This window comes from Tachysurus vachellii, chromosome 25, assembly GCF_030014155.1.
Source record: "Tachysurus vachellii isolate PV-2020 chromosome 25, HZAU_Pvac_v1, whole genome shotgun sequence".
Classification (NCBI taxonomy): domain Eukaryota; kingdom Metazoa; phylum Chordata; class Actinopteri; order Siluriformes; family Bagridae; genus Tachysurus; species Tachysurus vachellii.
The window spans coordinates 3,214,409-3,237,500 of record NC_083484.1 but is presented as its reverse complement, the minus strand read 5'-3'; the positions used below and the strand labels follow the sequence as shown (position 1 = coordinate 3,237,500).

The following is a 23,092-nucleotide window of genomic DNA, read 5'->3' as shown; positions in this document are numbered from 1 at the left end:
GAGGCGTGGCCTCAGTATCTATCAGCACACTGTCTAACACTATATTTTCTGCTCTTGGAGCTCTGATTTTCCTTCCTCTCCATCTCTGTCTCTGGCCACCCTCCCCCTTCCCCCAGCATGTCCCTTACACAGGAAGCAGCTCTTGGCTTGTGTTTTGATACAGTCAGGGGAAACACAAATCAGGAACACACACACCGCTGTTTTGATACACACGGTGTGTTATCCTCAGGGGAAACACATATCAGTGCTGGCCAAGGTTATGTACTAAGAGAGCATAACACACTCACACACACAAACACACACACACACACAGGGCTTACATGAAGAAGACTGAGCGCATTCATGCTCAAAGATTATCATGTAACTGTTTTGTAACGTACACATAATCTCTCTCTCTCTCTCTCTCTCTCTCTCTCTCTCTCTCCCTCCCTTTCTCTCTCTCACACACACACACACACGACTTGAAGAGTTTCAGAGTTCTAATGCAGTGAAAGCAGCCGATACGTAAAAGTAAAGCCGTGAATCTGTTTATGTGGAGTGTATGTACAAGTTCATGTGTACAGTGTTACCATAGCAACCATGATGTTTCAGAACAAACACATCAACCTAAACCCGATTTGTCTTGTCAGAGCTGATATTATGGATATTTAATCAGAATGGAGAATTCCGTCTAAAGTGTATGCTTTAAGTAGCTTACCGTCACTGTAGTCCTTGCTGCGATTGGTTAAGTGGAACTGCCGTGGGAAAGTCCCGTGCTTCCCGTGTCGGCCTGCAGGGGGAGCAGTGAGACACAGAGCTCAGCTAATGCACAGAAAACTTAAAAGCGCACAAACTGCAGCTACACACAGACTGTTCTAACACACCATCCAAAATTATTAAGACAAAGCTTTATCAGATTCGAAATATTCTTGTGTCTGTGACTCAGCCAATTGAAGAGAGTCAGGGGCGGAGCTTTAGTCATTCACGTTTACGTTAAACAAACGTACAAACAAACGTTGCACAAATCCATAGAGATAGCTACTTAGTCTCGGCTTGTCACACTGTCAGCGTGTCCCTAATGACATCACTACAGCTAGCTTTGATTAAATCCGAAATCCTTGGGCGTTAGTTAAGTTAGCTCCAGTCAGCTTTGTGTGAGTTTCCAAAGAAGAAGAGGGACTTTTTCATTTATTGTTTGATCCTGTGTCCTCAGGATTTAATGCCCTAATCGTAAAACAGTTGGAATATTTTTTTCACATGAACAGCTTGTTCTGGTTGCAATTCTTGTCCTGAGCACACAACAAATAACTCTCTACTCGTCTTTGCCCAAAAAAACGCCTACGACAAACAAGCAACACATTTTCTGACACATGCCAAACCTGTCCGTGTGAAAAAGCGTCACTCTGTTGTACATGACAGAGAGAGAAGATAGAAGGACAGAGAGCGAGAGAGAGAGAGAGCAGAAAAGTGTATGTCTGTGTGTGACCACAGTGCCGGCTTTAGCTCTGGGTTCGGAGCAATTGAAAGCAGCTGGCGAGTGTATGGAGAGTGTGTTTTCAGCGGCGTCTCCCACAGCAACGCGCCCGTGTGTGCATTCAGACCAGAGAAAGGAGAGGAAAAATCGACTCATAAGGCAAAATAAACAAATCAGCCTGCCTCTATGGAGATATGCTCACTGAAACCCCAGAGACTAACTGTAAATGTGTGTGTGTGTGTGTGTGTGTGTAATGGTCACATTCTCTCTCAAATAGACCAGCAGTATGCATGTCATAGACTAGTTGAATTGAAATAGCAGTCCTTGTGTGTGCGTGCATGCGTGTGTGTGTGTGTGTGTGTGTGTGTGTGTGTGTGTGTGTGTGTGAGACACACACAGGCCTCCCTATGTTTGGGGGGGGTCTTTTAATCTAGGAGGCCTGGTCTGTATAATCACTGTTCGAGAGTAATAACAAAGAGAAGGAAATGAGAAGCATGCTGACAGAAGAGAAGAGAAGAGAAGAGGAGAAAGGGAAGAGAAGAGGAGAGGAGAAAAGAGGAGAGGAGAGGAGAGGAGAGAAGAGAACAGAAGAGGAGAGGAGAAAGGGAAGAGAAGAGAAGAGGAGAGAAGAGAAGAGGAAGAGAGAAGAGGAGGAGAGAAAAGAGGAGAGAAGAGAAGAGGAGAGAAGAGAAGAGAAGAGAAGAGAAGAGAAGAGAAGAGAAGAGGAGAAAGGGAAGAGAAGAGGAGAGAAGAGAAGAGGAGAAAGGGAAGAGAAGAGAAGAGGAGAGAAGAGAAGAGAAGAGAAGAGAAGAGAAGAGAAGAGAAGAGGAGAAAGGGAAGAGAAGAGAAGAGGAGAGAAGAGGAGAGAAGAGGAGAAAGGGAAGAGAAGAGGAGAAAGGGAAGAGAAGAGGAGAGGAGAAAAGAGGAGAGGAGAGAAGAGAACAGAAGAGGAGAGAAGAGAAGAGAAGAGAAGAGAAGAGAAGAGAAGAGAAGAGGAGAAAGGGAAGAGAAGAGAAGAGGAAGAGAGAAGAGAGAAGAGGAGGAGAGAAAAGAGGAGAGGAGAGAACAGAAGAGGAGAGAAGAGAAGAGGAGAGAAGAGAAGAGAAGAGAAGAGAAGAGAAGAGAAGAGGAGAAAGGGAAGAGAAGAGGAGAGAAGAGAAGAGGAGAAAGGGAAGAGAAGAGAAGAGAAGAGAAGAGAAGAGAAGAGAAGAGAAGAGAAGAGAAGAGGAGAAAGGGAAGAGAAGAGAAGAGGAGAGAAGAGGAGAGAAGAGGAGAAAGGGAAGAGAAGAGGAGAAAGGGAAGAGAAGAGAAGAGGAGAGAAGAGGAGAGGAGAGAAGAGAAGAGGAGAAAGGGAAGAGAAGAGGAGAGAAGAGAAGAGGAGGAGAGAAAAGAGGAGAGGAGAGGAGAGGAGAGAAGAGAAGAGAAGAGAAGAGGAGAAAGGGAAGAGAAGAGAAGAGGAGAGAAGAGGAGAGAAGAGGAGAAAGGGAAGAGAAGAGGAGAAAGGGAAGAGAAGAGAAGAGGAGAGAAGAGGAGGAGAGAAAAGAGGAGAGGAGAGGAGAGAAGAGAACAGAAGAGGAGAGAAGAGAAGAGGAGAGGAGAGAAGAATGACAAGTGGGGGAGTTAAAAGAGAAGAGAACAAGAAAAGATGAGTAAACTGTAGTAATGGATAAAGAATGAAAATAACAGAATATATAAACCAAACAGAAGAGATGAACTAAGAGAATACGGGAAAAAGTGAACATGGCCGTCATTAGTGCTCACGTCTGTAACATAACTCACCTTTATAGTCGTAGCTGAGGTTCAAGTAATTGTTGTCGCGGTTGTTCTGGGAGAACGGAGGACTTGGAAAGGAAAAGAATAGACAAAAGATAAACATAAACAAGATAAACAAGCAGTTTATAAAATCATAATAAACTACAGTCACATCCCCAGCTGTCATGGTCCTCTTGTTCACAGCTCACATTACCTGCTCACTTCCTGCTCACTTCCTGTTTCACCTTCCCTGTGGCTCACTGACTGTTTCTTCTCCTCTGTAGGACATCGACTAAGCACCTGACCCCCAGTCTGCAGGAACTGCCCCACACTTCTACCCCACACAAGCCCCTAAACTTCATTAAAGCCTTATACTGCCTCAGTCACTGACTAACTGCAGACCTTTCAGTCTGGTTCTGTCTGAGGTTTTAATCTTCTTAATAATGCTCCCAGATCCTGAGAATAAACTTAAGTGCTTTGTCTTAAAGGCGATCTGTATTAAACGGTTCGGCTGTGATGAGTTAGAGTTCTATATGTATTTATTTCTCACTGCTATTTCTCCTGACTTCGTTTGTTGTCGTCTCTCAGACTGTTTCACGTGTTTTTTGTCTCAACTGATCGCAGGTCGCTTTTTAAAACGGACCGTAAGAAAAGGTCAGAGCAGAAGGTCAGAATTTGCAGTGTGGATTGTTCAGTTCTGTGTTATTGCCTCCAGGCTGATGACGTCAGCGGTGCACGCGACAAGGCCCGGGATAGCACACACACACACACATGCACACACACACACACACACACACACACACACACACACGGAGAGAGGGAAGAAATTTCCATGCACTCGTTTCCTGACATTGTTCAGCAAGTCAGAGGCCAGATAAGGCTTATGCAGGTAGCACCGTTTCTCTCTCTCTCTCTCTCTCTCTCTCTCTCTCTCTTTCTCTCTCTCTCTCTTTCTCTGTCAGTTTCTCAGTCTGTACTACACTATTTGCTGGATTGCTTTCATTTCATTTAAGAGTAACATTGCTTACACATTCACTTCCCTCTATACTTTCTCCCACTCCCTGTGTGTCTCTCTCTCTTTCTTTCTCTCTCTGTTCTTTTTCTCTGAACAGAGGCAGCACCGGAACTGAGGCATTCAGATAAGGCTGCCGTCACCACGGCAACTTTTAGCAACTTCCTGTCCGGCCTCTGCAGCTTATCCTGATTCATTCCCTCTGCACAGAGCCGCGTTCGATACACACACATGCACGCTCGCACACACACACACGCAGGCACACACACACACACACACATATGCAGTGTGAACAACACAGAAGATTCTTCTCACCTGTCCAGAGCCTGGTCCAGGGACTGGCAGCTGCTGGAGAGCGAACCCTCCGCACTTCCAAAAGGGTCCATGACCTGCAGGAAACAGAGCTTCATGAATTAAATGCATGCAACAGATAAATGCGGCTCCTTTGCAGGTTCTCCAAAAGCGCTGGAGAACTCTCCGGAGCTTGAATAATCAGAATATCGCTCTGCTGAAGTGAACAGCAGCAGATGTGTGCTTTAATCCAGGTGCTTACGTTGGGACCTGGCGTCTCGGGGATGAACTCTCCCTCGCTGTGGATGCTGGTGTAGGAGCCCTGACGTGCAATCTGCTGCTGCTCCTCGGGCACGCTGCCCGGCGGCGGGGAACTCCTCCCTGTGTGCAGAGAGCCTAGAGAACACCATACAGAACGTCCTTATATATGTTCCAATGAATAGGTTTGTTTATGAGCATGACATTAAAGATTTACACCAAAAAATTTTTAAAGCTGCAGTGTGCGATGTTTAAAAGTGGATCAAAGATTTCATCACAACAATTCTGAGATAAATGTGAACTGTATGTCTGACAGGATTGTCATGGAACAGATCTGACTTTTTTACATTTTTCCGGGCCAGAAACGAAAGCCGCATAAAGCCTTAAGTCGCATTAAGGCAGTTAAGGGGTGAATTTGTACGCTGGTTGATTCAGTTCTATTTGAATTGTAGTTTTATTGGAAGTGTAATTCACCTCATGAGCAGCAGAGGGCTCTGACCTGAGACAAAGCAACACGTCAGAAAGGAACAAGAAAAGGTCTGAAATATCAGCTTAAGGAATAAGTAGAGCTGAAAGAAAGAAAGAAAGAAAGAAAGAAAGAAAGAAAGAAAGAAAGAAAGAAAGAAAGAAAGAAAGAAAGAAATGGGGAAAAAGAAAAACAGCATATAATATATAAAGACTAAGCAGTGTGTGTGTGTGTGTGTGTGTGTGTGTGTGTGAGAGAGAGAGAGAGAGAGAGAGAGAGAGAGGAAAGAGTGAATAGAGATGACGTCATCATTCTACATGTAAGAGCTTAATAATAAGAAACTAGTGATGAACTAACATTGAGTCCAGTGAGAGGGAAAAAAGAGGTGAAGAGGTGGAACGAGGCTTGCTTCAGGACAGAGATAACGAGATAACGAGGCAGACACCGGAACACCGAGACGACAGGATGAGAGCAGACGAGGGCAAGGAGACAGAGAGGGAAATGAAAAAGGGTCACGGGGGACATGTTTTCATTGAGAGCAACTGTTAAGAAGTGTAGAAATGGAACAAATGAGTCATATGTGTTTAAGACGGTGTCACCTTTCACCCCAATTAGCAGCACAATCACTGTCCACTCTTCTACATTAATATTAAAGAAACACCAGAAAATAAACCACTTCAGGACAACAATCAACGACGATTCCTCTGAAGCAGCGTTCGTGTCCCTGAGCTGAAACCTGTCCATGAGAACGTCCATCAATGTTCATCACCTGGAGATTTCTGACAGACTATAAAACCGTTCGGCTCTCAGAGAAGGATACGGTCTTCAGGATCACATACGGCTTCTTTGTCTTCTGTTGCTCATTTTTTCAGGCGTAATGATGGATAAGATGAGAGATAAGGAGAAAAAATAGAGATGGAAAAGTGAAGGAGAAGAAGACTCAGAAAACTTTATCTTCTTCAAACTCAGGTATAAAGATAGGGAAAGGAGTGAGCTGATCATTGGAGGTCGCTTTGATCGCTCTGTCTACTTCTTTAGTTACATTTACTTATCCAACCGAGACTTACATTTTATACAAGTGAGCAACTGGGGCTTAAGGGCCTTGATCAGGGGCCCAGCGGTGGTGGCTTGGTGAACCTGGGATTTAAACTCAGAACCTTGCAATCACTAATCCAACAACTTTAACCTTCTAGTCAAGTCTACTTTATTCTCTCCTTCCCCCCCCCCCCCCCACACACACACACACACACACACACACACAAACTCTACCAACTTGTCCGATCACATTCCAGGTTTCATTACATGTCTAGATGTAAAATGTAAAAATATGTTCCAAATTTAGAAGACGACGCTGTTTAAATGGGAGAGAATTCATGAAATAAAACACAAATACACTCAGGCACGTCTGAAACACTGAAAAAAAATCAGCCTATTAATTGTTAGGGTAATTTGAGTCATGTTCAAATCAAGCGCTCGCAAATCTTATAATCCTGAATATCAGGTATTGTGCTAAAAATGCTGGCAAAAGAAAAGAGTGGTTAATTTTTTTTTTTAGAAGGGCAATTACAAATGATTCATTCAGTCAGTTATTAGGTACAATGTCTGATTTACACTGTCCTCATATTCCAAAGCACCACGGATTAGTCAAATACGGCAATATCTCCCGTCACTAATCCACTTGTATTTGCGTTCGCATTACGTCAAAGCGGCACTGATAGATTCAAACCAGCGCGAATGGCAAATCAGTGCTTTCTATCTCTCCATTTACAGTGTGCTGAGGGCGATAAACCTGTTGAGTGATGGCAAAAAAACCTGTGTGTGAGTGTGTGTGTGTGTGTGTGTGTGTGTGTGTGTGTGTGCGCGTGTGTGTGTTACCTGTGGAGTGTTTGCGCACTCGTTCGGATCCTTTAAGCAAAGAACCTTTCAGGTCTCCTAGAGACCGAGACGACCTCATCTCACTCTGCTTATCTCTGCTGTTCACCTGCAGGAACTAGAGAGAGAGAGAGAGATACAGAGAGAGAGAGAGAGAGAGAGAGAGAGAGAGAGAGAGAGAAACAGACAGACATACACAGAGATAGACAGACAGAGAGAGAGAGAGACAGAGAGAGAAACAGAGAGAGAGAGAGAGAAAGAAAGAGAGAGAGATTGAGAGAGAGAGAGATACATACAGGGAGAGTGGAGCATGAGAGTCCTGTATATGTGATGAGGTATAGGTTTGTGTGTGTGTGTGTGTGTGTGTGTGTGTGTGTGTGTGTGTGTGTGTCTCCACACTCACATGGTTGTTCGCAGGAGTTTTCAGAACAACTCTCAGCACACTCTTTGCTCCAGAGCCGGAGCTCAAACACGATACAGCTCGGTCCAAATCCTCCTGACATTTTAGAGCTACGAGTGTCTGTAAACATACACACACACACACACACACACACACACACACACACACACACACGCACACACTTCTGTGACAAACAAGCCAATTGTTTACGTTCCATTAATTCAGTAATCTGTTTGGATTTAATTGTTTAACTTAAAAAACCTGTTCGTTCTGAGTCCAAGTGAAACTCACAAACTATTTGTTAGTTAAATATTCTAAACCACAAAGTAGCTGATACACAAAACTAACTTCCGCAAAACTAACTCCATCAGTGCACGCTATCTCAAGGATTAGACAGCATTAACGTGTTAGCATTTAGCAGAAATGAGCATGCTAAATGCTTAATTAAATCTAGAGCTAATGTAGTCACTGCTACTGTTGAATTTATATCAAGAATAACAAGCTTAAAAACACAATGTCCTGTCAAAAAGTTCTAAACATACATTTCTTTTTTTGCTTCAATTACTAAAGTCACAGACTTGAGCAGACATCTGAGAGAAATAATTAGCTAAAAAGTTGACAGTTATGAGCGCTCCTGGTGCTAGCTTGAGCATGTCGCTATGTAAGCTAACCATCGAAAACTTTAGCTAGCTGTGTTAGCATTGTGGATTAACTGAAGTATCTGACATGGTTTAGTTCAGCTAAACTGTCTTATATTAAAGTAAATTTGATTTATTTTTCCTTTTAATGTGTGCTAATAATATAAAAGGAACTCATACACACTAAGTGCTTAGCGTTTCTGTATTCACTCAAGCGTTTTTGTTTGTTTGTTTGTTTTTTTTTACCTCTCTGTCAGTGTAGTAAAGGTCCATATGCTGACCAAAAGCCTCTGTGACTTTCTGCAGAAGCTCTCTAAACTTCAGCGGCCTCTGGAAGGGAATAATCCTAAAGGAGACCAACAAGAAACACAGATAAAACACAGATAAAACTAAACTGAAGTAAACCTACTGATGTCAGAGTACTTACACATAATAACCATGGACTACTACTAATACTATGACACACATGTATTTTGTGGTTAGTGTTTATGGTGTGACGTAAGGAAAATATCCATGTATTAAATCAATATGTAAGGATTTAAACGGTGCTAATGCACAATTAAAGGGAAATAATCGGCACCATGGTGGCGAGATCAGTCTTGATGCGAAGCGACGTTACTCTTTCCTACCCAAAGTGATTTATTTTCCGATAACAATTTATCAAGGCTTACGATTTTTAACATTTTTTTGGAATGATTATTAGTTCACGAAAGTAAACATAATGTAAAATTCAACAGACATTTAAACTACTGGAATAATTTAACCATTACACATATGCAAGTTTAAATAAAACTCACAGAAACAAAAATATATCAAATAAATAAATAATAAATAAATAGAATTTTTAATAAAAAAAATGTATTTAAAAAAAAATCCCTAAACATTCTGTTAATGTTTCAAAAAAGAGACCAATCTAAAATTAAAATGATCTTAATTAGGCTCAGACTGAAAAACACCTAATACTCAAGAGTAAAGTCACCTGGTGCGAGAGTCAAATCATTATATATCAATTTAAAGATAAAGAAACACGGGACCTGACGTGCAGCATAACCAAATATGCCTATTTTCCTTTAGACCTGTTTAGAAAGACTCGTCCTTAATTCCTTTATACAATAGTTACATTTAGGGCCTTTTTACACCTGGTCACTTCATGTGTTTTTCCACATACAGTAAATGCGTCTCGGCGAATCGGATATCAATCCGCTCTTTCTACTCCCGCCCAAAATGCAAATATATTTTACCTCATTTCCGGGGTAATTGAAATGGAACGCGCTTTGGTGTCTGCGGTTGCTACAAAAAACAGCATTTACTGTTTCCTGCATTTTCGCTGGCGGCAGCAGTGCATTTTAAGACCCAACGAGACACCTGGGTGAAAGATCGCTGCGCTGATGGGAAAACATATTTGTTTCTGACGCGATGCACGACTCGTGAGTCACTTATGAGTGACGTACTTCCGTTTGGGAGGAGTTTAGCGCTGACGTATGTGGCTTGAACAACCACATTCATTTACACCTGTCCAGTTTCATCTGAAATGCATCCCAGACCACCTCCTGAAGGGGTTTGAGCGATCAGATTTATATCCGTCTCGAAAACGTTTCGGAGGGCATTTAGACCTGGTCTTTTTACCATCGGATAGCTATCGGATCACAGAAAACGCATGAAGTGACCAGGTGTAAAAAACCCCTTAATGTTGTGTATAACGAGTGTATAAAAGAGGCACCGGTCTCCCTGTTGCTTTCTCTTGAAGTTAATAAAAAAGCACAGCTTGTCAAGTTACCAAGATTTGTCCGTGTTGGAAAACTTTCAGCGTTTAGTGTTTTCAGCTTTTCCTGTGACTCTTAATGACACTGGAGACTCCTTCCTGAAAGCTTTGTCATATAGCTATCATATCACATGAATTAGCTGTTACCAAAGTGCACTAATGTTATAAATCCTTGCGGGTGAAGCTCTTCTGACCAATCAGATTTGAGAATAAAATGGCACAGTGGTGTAACAAATCTTAGGGGCAGTGGTGGCTTAAGCGGTTAAGGCACTGGGTTGTTGATCGGAAGATCAGGTTCAAGCCCCAGCACTGCCAAGCTGCCACTGTTGTGCCCTTGAGCAAGGCCTTTAACCCTTACTGTTCCAGGGGTGATGTATCATGGCTGACCCTGAGCTCTGTCCCCAACATCCGAAGTTGTGATATAGAAAGAAAGAATTTCATTGTGCTGTAATGTACCTGTGACAAAAAAAGGCTTTTACTAACTGCTGATCTGATGATAGACTGGTTTAAGGACAAAGCTGAGATCCTCCATTAGAGAAGTGTTTGCTCAGCCGTTAAAGTCCTGCTCTAAGTAGCCAGAATACCATGAGTTCAAATCCCAACACAGCCAGCAAGTCCCTTGACCTCTAACCGCTCAGCTCTATTCTTGCACTGGATTCTGCTTCACTTATTTGCTACTTCAGATAAAAACATAAATGTAAAACAATTGTAAGTGCATTTGGCACAACCGTTTGGAACGGAGCTCTGTTTCAACACCAGCGTTCCTCACATCGGAGCTCACACAAAGGCAGATAGAACTTCCTGAAAGGAAGAAAAAAGCAGCCAAGCAGTGTTGGCAGCAGCACGTTTCCTGTGCACCACTAAAGTTCATCTCTGCTTTGTTCAACATATCCCACAATCCTTCAGCATCTCCTGCTATCTGCTGCTTTTTAAATAACCCCAAACCTCCCACATGGGACGTCCCTCAAAACACTGTAGCCAAATTAGCCACTGTTTACTGATCGCAACTCAGAGATCAAGAAAAGTTTCTTAATCTCCACCTTAATGGCTGTGGATTGCACTCAGGGACAAGAGGAATTCTGGGCAATCACTGCCCTGGTAGCTGTCCGGTGAAGTTTTTCTTAGATGTTAGTCTCTGCACTTCCGCTTCTTGTGAGGTTATTAATGTGATACAAACGAATCTTTCTGAAGTCCAGAAAAAGACATAGCAGAAGTTGCGACCGGAAACAGAGCACTGGGGAAAATATGGCACGGAGAGAGACGAGAGGATATACGGAACAAGATGGCGTTCCTTCCTCAATGCGTTTAGATAAGCAGAAGCTGGCACGGAGAGGGCGCTCGCCTCCTTCCTGTCCCAGTGCTCCTGTCGCTTACGGAGGAAAAAAAAACCTTCGAGTGGCTCCAATTAGGGCACTTGGATTGCAGAGCTGACACCAGCAGAGTCTATTGATGAGGTTAGCCTGGATAACAGAGTGCTATTGTCACAGTAACGTCTTAAACAGTGGATCTTTCCAGAACACTGACTAAGCCCTCCACAGTGCCAAGTGTTAGGGTAAAGTATCCTGGAAAGGCAGAATTTTTTTCTGTCTACAATCTTTCCCACGTTTTGGATCGTTTTTTTTTTGTTCTTTATTCTCTATCTATTTACATTTTTTTCTTCTGCTTTCTTTTTTACATTCTCTTCTTTTTACCGTCTCCTGTTTCATTTCCTTCTATTACTGTACATACTGTATGTATAGAGAGGTGCTCCATCTAAAAGCGAAGACATTTGATATATTTTCTAAATGTACCAATACTTTTGGAGCTAAAGAGTTTCCTGGATTCTTAGATTCCTAGATTCTAGTTTCTTGGTTCAATACTCTACTCAGGCCAGACTTTAGCGAGGCAGAGCCTAACTACACCAAAAACCATCACTCGTCAACTAATCTGTAGGAAGAACTGGAGGATTATGAGTGGATTATGGATTATGAGTGAGATCAGCTTCTTTTACCTGTTAGCTGCATTTGCCTAGTCACGCCGGCACAAAGGGGGAAAAAATGACGTCTGAGCCGACTGGTTTCACTGGTTTAGATTCTGTCCTTATAACCGTCAGAGTTTTAAATCTCAAGCACTAGCAAAGAAGCACTACACTGTTTAATTCTATAAAGGGTGCCAATAATTCTAGACAGCACCATCTATTCAGCACGATCTCTATCCATTCGTAAATCCGTATACGGAGGAGATTATACATCTTTCTCTAATTGGCTGTTCCACAAAAGAGCATCAACGTCAAGACAAACACTTTTACCAATTAGAGTGTTAGCTGTACCATGCATGAATGTGTGTGTGTGTGTGTGTGTTATCTCAAAGGCTCCAACAGAGAGAAAGCTCAGGCTTCTGGGAATCTTTCAGACTACAGCAGATATTTTCCCAGCATGCATTCATCCTAAAGCGTCTGATCCACAGTCCAATTTTCTCAAATCGAGGACGTTTATTTCGAGACACAAATTTGTCCAAACTTTGGTGTATGATGTGGCTTTATTACAACATGAGCCCCGGGGGGGGTTTTTTTTTTACTTTTCTGTACCGTGCAGTTTCTGTGCTTGGCATCGTTTCTCGAATGGGAGAAAGTGAGACCGGCTGTGTGTGGGCGAACTACAGGCCTGTGTGTATTAATCTGGGATGTGTCACTGAGCTCAAATATTGGCTCCGTCTTCCCCTAAACTGGGCTGGTTTGGTAAAAACACAAAGAAAAAGCTAAATGTCAAAAGCGCTCTAGGAACATTTATTTTGGCCCAACTTCAGTTTTCCCCCCTCATATTTCCCCCCCCCGTAGTCCGGAAAAGCCAGTGCCTGCCTGGTGAGGATGTGTGGAAAGAAACAAATGGGCTCTGACTCACCGTTTCTCCCGCTCATGCTCCAGCTTTACGCGCAAATCCTGAAAACAGCAACAAAAATGAGAGAATGAGGAAAATAAGTAAACAGTCCACAAAGAATGATTTATAACTGTTATAATAAAACAAGCGCTTAGCATAGCTCTTAATCCCGAGTTATTGTTGATCTAATCCAAGACTAATCTCTGACTAAACCCTGACTAATCCAAGACTAAACCCTAACTAAACCCTGACTAAACCCTGAATAAACCAAGACTAAACCCTAACTAAACCCTGACTAAACCAAGACTAAACCCTGACTAAACCCTGACTAAACCAAGATTAGACCCTGACTAAACCAGGACTAAACCCTGACTAAACCATGACTAAACTAAGACTACACCCTGACCAAACCCTGACTAAAGCAGGCCTAAACCCTGACTAAACCCTGACTAAACCAAGACTAAACCCTGACTAAACCCTGACTAAACCAAGATTAGACCCTGACTAAACCAGGACTAAACCCTGACTAAACCAAGATTAGACCCTGACTAAACCAGGACTAAACCAGGACTAAACCCTGACTAAACCCTGACTAAACCAAGATTAGACCCTGACTAAACCAGGACTAAACCCTGACTAAACCAAGACTAAACCAAGACTAAACCCTGACTAAACTAAGACTACACCCTGACCAAACCCTGACTAAACCAAGACTAAACCCTGACTAAATCAAGGTTAGACCCTGTTTAAGTTTCACACTTTGAGAGTCTGTTCAGGACAAACTGGGTGATACTCAGAAATATCTGAGTACTATTTAAGGAAGTGAATAAAAAGCAGTACAGAAGGCTTACAGACAGCATGCAATATCACATGGTACTGGATGCTGGGACCGGCGAGCTTGAGTACTGACGTCTGATCCCAGAATTCTTATTTGGGTTATAATGATTTGAGCTGCCCCACAAATGCTGTGTGCAGTGTTATATATGTAAACATGTAAACATATATATACACGAGACATAACATTATGACCACCTTCCTAATATTGTGTTGGTCGAGGCAGGGTCTAGTGGAGACCAACACAATCAACATCAGTGAGAATTTCCGCTTTTTATTGACACCATTTTCTGAGGACGAGTTAATGGCTAAAATCTAAAGGTCAAACGATGTACAGGGTTCTAACCCCATAAATTGATCCTGCTATGATAAACTACATCAGAATTCTCTATTAATAAATCATAAGGTGATGAATTGACTGTAGTTCTGACTAACATGCTCGTTCTAGTGTATTACTTAAGAGATTAGAGGTAGAGTAACTATAAATGGATAATAAAAAAAACACAGCTTGATGTTAGACAAATGAAACATTTCTGTGGTATAAGGAAAATAAATGGATGCGTGTAGAAGTTAGAATTTTGCTTTTTTATTTCTACTCTAGACCTAAATAATAATAATGTTTCCTGCACTCTAACACTCTCTAACATCAGATAAAAGATTTAAGTTCCTTTTTATTTCCTAAGCAGTGTATTGTCTCTCGTCTCCGTGCTGCAGTTCATTCGACTCGTGGCTCTTGACTGAGGAAGTAGACGCTGAGGTAATGTTACTCAGTGCATGTGTCATCCGTGTTGTTCGTATTGTCACACTCACACGGAACAGACTTTTCCATTTAAGGCAGTTAAGAGGAGTTTTCTACGCCCGGCTGACCTGTCTGATGTTGTGAAGGTGCTGGAGTCGTGTGGAAATGCTGCTCTGTTCAGCGCCACTTTCAACTTTTTCCTCATTTATGCTGCTTCATTCCTTTGTGTCGCTGTGGGACTTCAAAGAGTGCGAGCGTGTGTGTGTGTGTGTGTGTGTGTGTGTGTGTGCAAGCTTTTGCAAGCCATTTATCTTGCAGCCTTGTGTGTGAAGAGATTGCTCAACAAAAATACCAGTGATGAAACAGTACTTGAGAGAGGTTCTTAAAACACATACACGCACACACACACACACACACACACACAGACACACACACACACACGCACACACTCTTTAGTCTCCCTATATTGTTGTGAATTCAGCTAATTAGTGCAATGCTAACAAAAGAAAGTAATGAGAAGGAAACAAAAAAAGCAAGTTTTCTCCCTGAAGTCCTGCAGCTAGCGGCATCACATTACATGCGTTTGATGTCACATGTCATCGACTAAGAAACACCTTATTTTTCCGTTAGTAAAAAAAACCATCCGTTAGTAACCATTTTAGACAATATGACCCTTTAAAAATTCATACACTAGATGGTACAGTAGATGTGTGGCAGTAGTGTGTAGTGTAAGTGTATGGTGCACAGTATAGTATGTCATTGTGGACACATCAGGTAATGACGAGTTACCTGTCTGTAGCTCGGCGTCCTGCTCTTGGATTTGTGGCTGGTGCTGCTGCTGCTGAGCGGGTAACAGAAGCGCAAGGCTGCCAGGTCCTTCATGATAGAGTTAAGAGCTTCCTCGTCATCTGTAACACACACATACACACACATATACACACACGGTGTCAGCACCAAATAAACAATACTCAACATGCATTCATCCCTATATTTGTAACGCCACCCATCCATTCTGCCATCCCTCCACACTTATCCATCCACCTCTCCACCCATTCATCTAGCCAGCCATCCATCCCTCTACCCATCTATCTCCCCACCCATCCATCCAGCTATTCCTCCATCTATCCCACCAACCATCCATCCAACATTCCCTCCACCTGTCCATCCAGCTATCCCTCAATCCATCCCGACACCCATTCATCTTTCCACGCCTTCAACCATCCATCCACCTATCCCTCCATTTATCCATCCAGCCTTCCCCTCACTCATCTCTCCATCCATCATCTTTTTCATGAATTAATCTGATACACTTTAACATAAGAAAACAGCAGCATAAATAAATACGAACCCTCCAGGAAAAGTGAAGGTACAGTACTGTTTTTTTTTTTTGACATAAACTTTGATATAGATTTTTATTTTATGTCTACATTATCGAATCAGAATGATAACATTATAAATTAAGTTTTTTAGAGGGCGTCTTTGTTTTTAGCATTTTTTTGCACAGTTCTGTAAGTAATTAGAGTTTCAGGGTTTCTAAATTCAGTGTTGCACGTGACATTTAACCTAAAAACAAATCCATGGAATTTCAAATCCAAGAATTGATGAAGTACAAATTTAATACTCCAAAAGAAAATCTCAGAAATGTTTTCTGATAAAGTATCGTACCCAAATCTATAACAATACAAAATGCTCTGAAACGTTAACTTTGATTTGAGGAACTCCCTCATACTGTATAGTGACTCCAGCATGTCCCACAGAGTCCCACCTGGAAACTGGTTGCTTTATAAGGATTAAAAATAGAAACGGTGCTGATATGTAACTGTGGCATGTCTATGCAACAGCAGCAGGACCAGTATTTCCACTTCCCATTCGATAGGCCAATTTTCTACAACAATGCTTCTGTGTTTCCACACCAGAGTCAGCAGCCTTTATGCTCCGAGATCATGAGAATTCATGTAAGCTTTTAGCTGCTGTCTGTCCGTTAAATGTCAAATAAAACAGACACACAATTCCATAAATGTGACCTCGGTCCAAAAAACCCAAACACACACAACACTCACTCATTCACTCATTCATTTTCTACTACCTCAGGTCACGGGGAGCCTGTGCCTATCTCAGGCGTCATTGGGCATCAAGGCAGGATACACCCTGGACGGAGTGCCAACCCATCGCAGGGCACACACACACTCTCATTCACTCACGCAATCACACACTATGGACAATTTTCCAGAGATGCCAATCAACCTACCATGCATGTCTTTGGACCGGGGGAGGAAACCGGAGTACCCGGAGGAAACCCCCGAGGCACGGGAAGAACATGCAAACTCCACACACACAAGGCGGAGGCGGGAGGTGTGAGGCAAACGTGCTAACCACTAAGCCACCGTGCACCCACACACACAACAATTAAATAATAATACTTATTAAACAAGGCTATGCTGCAACTTGCAATGAACTTATGCACTCAGATTCCTGTTATTAGTTGACGGGAACTTCTTCTGTCGTTAATGCTTCTGTGTTAATTTGCTCGTTCTGAGATGCTTTTCTCTTCACCACAGTTGTAGAGAGTTACTGGATAGCTATCTATTGAGTTACTGTACTTTTGGTCAGCTGTAACGTTCCTTTAAGACCCCTCTCATCAACAAGTCATCTCTAGGAAACAGCTTTATTTCCCATGTAGATTTTTTTATCTTATCTTTTTTTCTTATCTTTTATGAAACATCAAATTCCTAACAAGGTTCTCGAGTTCCTAACCCTGGATGCTGAATAGGTCGATTAAAACGTATTGTTTTCTCCCCTCATAATTAATTTGGACTTAAAATTTAATATAAAAATAAAACATCATTTTAGATATTTAAAAGAAATTCATTCATTAATTAGATTTATATTTAAATAAAATAATCCAGTTCCAGGGGGCACGGTGGCTTAGTGGTTAGCACGTTCGTCTCACACCTCCAGGGTTGGGGGTTCGATTCCCACCTCCACCTTGTGTGTGTGGAGTTTGCATGTTCTTCCCGGTCCCTGGGGGGTTTCCTCCGGGTACTCCGGTTTCCTCCCCCGGTCCAAATACATGCATGGTAGGTTGATTGGCATCTCTGGAAAATTGTCCGTAGTGTGTGATTGTGTGAGTGAATGAGAGTGTGTGTGTGTGCCCTGCGATGGGTTGGCACTCCGTCCAGGGTGTATCCTGCCTTGATGCCCGATGACGACTGAGATAGGCACAGGCTCCCCGTGACCCGAGGTAGTTCGGATAAGCGGTAGAAGATGAATGAATGAATGAATAAAGAAAAGCTGTTCATCAACATAAACCCATAAAAAAATTTAAACAGTTGTTCATCAACATTCGATCAGGTGTTTGTTAAGGTTAATATTATGTGAACTCTCTCAAAAATAAAGATTATTTGGGCAAATAAAAGAGGTGTTTAATAATGCAACAAACGCACTAGCCGAGATAGTCGTGAAACACGCCATGCTTTCATACACACAGGCTTCAAACTGACGACCACATCTGAGGCTTTTAGAGCAACACAGTGGTTTTGTTTTAACCAGCCAGCGCTGAGGAGAAGCTCGAACACCTCCACAAAATAACAATTAAAGTGAAACTTGGATAGGATTCTGAGAAAAAGCCCAATTATTTCCCTTCAAAGCTTGAGACGCTTTTCTGCTAAACTTGTCGCACGGCGTGTCTTGAATACGTAACAAATTCTCAGGAGAAACATTTTTTTTCGCCTCCAGAATCAACAGTCTGGGACACATTTAAATAGGGCATGAATTCGCCGCCACCTTGTTAGGCTAAATCCAGCAAACGGAGTGCAATCATGCAAATAACCTCATCGTGAATTAACATATCAAGTGGCCTTAATGGAGGCAATTAGGTTGTGTGTGTGTGTAGTAGTAGTTCCAAGCTATGCACAAGGTCATTCACATGGACTGCTTTGGAGAACACAGACGTCAGAGTCAGCACGAGTCAGGAGTCAGTCCCTTCCTCGAAAAATCCACAATCCTGTGCGAATCATGTTTTACGTATTTAAATGAGCATTTGAATGGTGAGTGATGTTGACTTGCGGTAGTGGACGGTCATAATTCCAAAAACTGTGGTGTGTAACAGCCATTCCCACCTCTTAGGGAGCCTCCACAAACACACAACACACACACACACACACACACACACACACACTCTCTCTCACCTCCTTTTTCAATACATTTTAATTCAGTCCAATGTACAATTCAGTACATTGATGATAAATACTACAAACACAGCACATCCTAAGACAAGGGCTAGATGTTAAAATCATCCAGAAGACATTCCATTAAACAAACAAACAAACAAACAAACAAATAAATAAATAGGCTTAATAACTCAATGATTTCAGTTGAATTGGTAAAACTTTCAGCTCTCTTTTCTCTAAAAATGAATGGCAGGTAAACTCATACAGTACATATATACTGTATATACTGCAAAATCTGTAATATTCACTGTCTATATGTCATTCGAAAGAGATATCAAATATAAGTCCACACAGAAGTGACCATCTTCTCCATACATGACCTCAGAAGTGTCCATGATTGACTAGTGGTGCTGCGATTGACAGGGAAGACAGTTACACCATCCCACCACATCCAGCTACAGAAAACTGTGGCGTTCTCAGCTACATATTTGAAACAGCTCTGTGTAACATTTTCTACACAATCCTTAACACGATTACATTATTCTCGTGGGTTTTGAGTAAATTTATCTTGAAACTTGGTTGTGGTTTGTTCCTGGGCTGCACAGTGGGTTCCTGCATTGCTTTTAGAAGTGTCAGTGATGTAGGCACTGAAGTAATCCTCAGTGGCAGTTAATGTTTTATGTGGGAGTTCTGTGTGTGTGTGTGTGTGTGTGTGTGTATGTGTGTGTGTGTGTGCGTGTGTGTGCGTGTGTGTGTGTGTGCGTGTGTGTGTGTGTGTGAGCATTCATGCATACGTCTGAGATGTCAGTGACTAATTTACTGGCAGCAGCAGTCATTCAGCTGTATTATTTGTTTGGTATCCTTGACTGCCGTGCGATAGAGTGACCATCTGTCCAGAGAGAGCAAAAAATGACAGATTGAAGAAGGTATTTAGGAGAGAGAGAGCGAAAGAGAGAGATCAGCCATTTCAACACTATATCATCATGGTGTTCAATTTGTTGCAAAATGCAAATAGGTACTGAATGAAATGCGGCAGGTACTGAATAGAAATCTGTAGATACTATGTCAAATGCAGCAGTTACTAAATCCAATGTAGTGGGTACTGAGTCAAATGCAGTAGGTACTGAGTCAAATGCAGTAGGTACTGAGTCAAATGCAGTAGGTACTGAGTCAAATGCAGTAGGTACTGAGTCAAATGCAGTAGGTACTGAGTCAAATGCAGTAGGTACTGAGTCAAATGCAGTAGTTAATCCTGTGTAGTAGGTAGTGGGTCAAATGCAGTAGTTAATAAATCCAATGTAGTGGGTACTGAGACAAATGCAGTAGGTACTGAGTCAAATGCAGTAGTTAATCCAGTGTAGTAGGTAGTGGGTCAAATGCAGTAGGTACTGAGTCAAATGCAATAGTTACTTAATCCAGTTAAGTAGGTACTGAGTTAAAAGCAGTAGGTTCTGAGTCAAACACAGAAGGAACTGAATCAAATTCAATAGGTACTGAATCAAATGCAGTCAGTACGCAAATTGTGGACATTTGCTCAATTACCATATCACATATGTATCTTCCAAATATCATATTTGAAAAGGTGTGAAAATAGTGAGAGAGCTGCAATACACAAGCACTGGTGCACAAAAGCAAGTACAAAACAACAGAGAGTATGCAAGCATGTAAACTTGTCAAGGAGATTTCATCTTGTAGAGAGAAATTCATTACTGTGATACTTTTAAAGGTCATTCTTCTTGATAGAGCAAGTCAAAGAGCACAGCTGGAACCTTTCAGAATGCTTTCTCTGGATTGCCTCATCTCACTGTGTGTGTGTGTGTGTGTGTGTGTGTGTGTGTGTGTGTGTGTGTGTGTGTGCGTGCGCGCACACAGGCTCTGTTCAGGTCTACATGGCTTAAAGGAAGGCATGTGCAAAACTGGGCTGAATGGAGAGACTAAAGGGATTTCCCCAGAATTACATCAGCACAAAGGGATTGTGCAAAACCAGCAATGTGTTCTTAGAATAAGGTCACCATTTATTTTCAAGGAAACAATGCATATTACCTCCATCACACACACAGTCACATATTCTCATGAGCACAAACTTTTTCTCGGCCAGACCCATTGTCCATATCTTCATCAGTTTTGATCTCCTTTCTTCCAGATCAAGCTCACAAAGCAATGCCTTTACTAACCTGCCTGCAGAAAAGCCCATGAAGATCTGCAGTAATGCGGATGAGCTAAGTGTTTAGGTGTGTGTGAGATTTTGTTAAACATTACAGAATACATTTTGCACTTAAACTGATTAGCCATGTGCTGAAAATCAATTATTCACCCTACAGCATTCAGAGCTAATGTTTAGCACATCATTTACAGAACACCATCCCCACGGTGAAGCATGGTGGTGGCAGCATCATGCTTTAAGGCTGTTTTTTTTTGAGCTGGAAGCGTCAGGTTAGAGGAAATAATGAATAGAGTCCAGGGTCCAGATCTAAATCCAATTGAAAATCTGTGGGGTGACCTGAAGAGGGCTGTACACAGGACATGGGTAACTCATTTGACAGAGTTAATATGGTTTTAGAGAGAAGAATGACAAAAAATTGATGAATGAAGATGTGCCAAAGTGATCGACTTTTACCCAAAAAGAATGAATGCTGTGATAATATCTAAAGGTTAACTACAGTAAGTATTATTTTAGGGGGGTGCACACTTATGCAACCAGCTTATTGTACATTTTCTTTTTATCTCCTTTCCCCCAAAATGATACATATGGTTTTTTACTTTACAAAAGCATGCCATTTTAACAGGGGTGTGTAGACTTTTTTTAGTTGTACTCATTAGCTAAGTAGCAATGTTAACAGACGCCGTAACAACGTAATTCCTCAGAGCATTATACAGACTAGGGTTGTTCTAATTTATCTTATCTCATGAACCAGCTTGATAGCTTCCTCGGTTCAAGTGTGTACCGCAGATCAGATATGAGTATAAACCCAAATTGTAAACAATACACAGTGTGTAATTATGGTTGGCCTTGTCTATGCAGCACTGTGCTAATATTAGCTTGATGTTGGTTTCACTCAGTGGATCTCAAACCAGTCCTCGAGAACCACACTGAAGTTCACATAAAATAGGGATAGAGCAAAATTGTGAACCATGTATGGGGCACTGAGGCCTGGTTACAGAAGCACTTAGAGTCTAATAAAGAAATAGCAGAGAATGGTATGGTTTTAACCTGAAATATTCGTTTGATCTGTGCAGTATTGACCCTGACCCTGACCAGGATAACCATGACAACCACGACAACCATGACCCTGACCAGGATAAATATGATCCCGAGCAGGATAACCATGGCAACCATGACCCAGACTGGGATAATTATGCCCCTGACCAAGATAACCATGACCCTGAACAGGATAGCCATGACACTGACTAGCATAACCATGACCCTGACCAGTTTAACAATGGCAACCATGACTCTAAACAGGATAACAATGAGAGTGACCAATATAACCATGACCATGATAACCATGGAAACCATGAACTTGACTATGGCAACCATGACCCTGAGCAGGATAAATATGACCCTGACAACAGTAATCATGACCCTGAGCAGGATGAATATGACCCTGACAACGATAATCATGGCACTGACCAGGATAAATATGACCCTGACAACAGTAATCATGACACTGACCAGGACAAATATGACCATGAGCAGGATAACCATAACTAATTTGGTTAAACGTGAGAAACAATCCTTACCTTGCATGTTCCTGTGTTGTCCGGGCCCATTGTGAAGACCGTCATCTGTAACACGCATGTAAAACAATACAAGTAAGACTTCAAACTCGGTCATGACAAAAAAAGTCAAGCAACTGAAGTAACATTTATACAAGAGCCACTATTTAGCAATGTGTTTAGTAAAAGATTTGTTTAGTCTTTTCTCGAATGAAAAAGAATACTGCACACAGCATTTCAAGAATTTCTTTATTGTGCAGCTCAGGCATGTTCCTCCTGACCCCTCACACTCCTGCCAGCTGACTTTTCCACTGTGATGAAAGTTTGCATACCTTGCGCTAAGAAGTTTATTATTAAGTTAATATTCTCTGCTTCACTCTGCCTTAAAAATGCCTCTGGGGCGGTCATGTGAGGCACCTCTTCGCTCAACAAGGCTCACTGACTGAATAGAAGATGGATGCTGAGTGAAAATATCAGACTGCTAATGTTTTTCACATTCATTATATGTCCATATTTCAGTTTCACTTAAAAAAAATTATAAAATAAAATAAACAAACTTTGCAAAACTGGTGTGTGTTATTTATATGTATAAGGGGACACATAGAACTAGAGCTTGAACTTTTCTGGACTTTTCTACACAACAATTATTTAACCCTTGTATGTTGTTCGTATTGTTGTTACTCAGCCAGTGTTCGTGGGTCTGTTTGACCCGCTGCATTTTAGGGTTTTTAATTCAATACAATCAAAAATTTGATGTTAAAATACTCTACAGATGTTTACTTCATCCCAATGACAAGCAATATAAACAGCATATATGGTTAATATTTGCCCTTTATCTTTATTACATCACAATTTTTAATTAAAGTGCAACTCG

The 23,092-nt window shown here is 41.7% G+C and overlaps 1 protein-coding gene across 1 annotated transcript in view; it reads right to left on the bottom strand.

Annotated features, from left to right (window-relative positions):
- Positions 1 to 23,092, bottom strand: part of map3k22 (mitogen-activated protein kinase kinase kinase 22) — a 53,583-nt gene that overhangs the window by 15,023 nt on the left and 15,468 nt on the right. Inside the window, exons 3-12 of the mRNA XM_060861181.1 lie at positions 22,243 to 22,287; positions 15,122 to 15,240; positions 12,784 to 12,821; positions 8,389 to 8,488; positions 7,508 to 7,624; positions 7,108 to 7,222; positions 4,771 to 4,904; positions 4,533 to 4,606; positions 3,233 to 3,294; positions 698 to 769 (exon numbers count right to left, since the gene is read on the bottom strand). Of these exons, the coding sequence (XP_060717164.1) occupies positions 698 to 769; positions 3,233 to 3,294; positions 4,533 to 4,606; positions 4,771 to 4,904; positions 7,108 to 7,222; positions 7,508 to 7,624; positions 8,389 to 8,488; positions 12,784 to 12,821; positions 15,122 to 15,240; positions 22,243 to 22,287 (876 nt within the window). The remainder of the gene's footprint in view (positions 1 to 697; positions 770 to 3,232; positions 3,295 to 4,532; positions 4,607 to 4,770; positions 4,905 to 7,107; positions 7,223 to 7,507; positions 7,625 to 8,388; positions 8,489 to 12,783; positions 12,822 to 15,121; positions 15,241 to 22,242; positions 22,288 to 23,092) is intronic.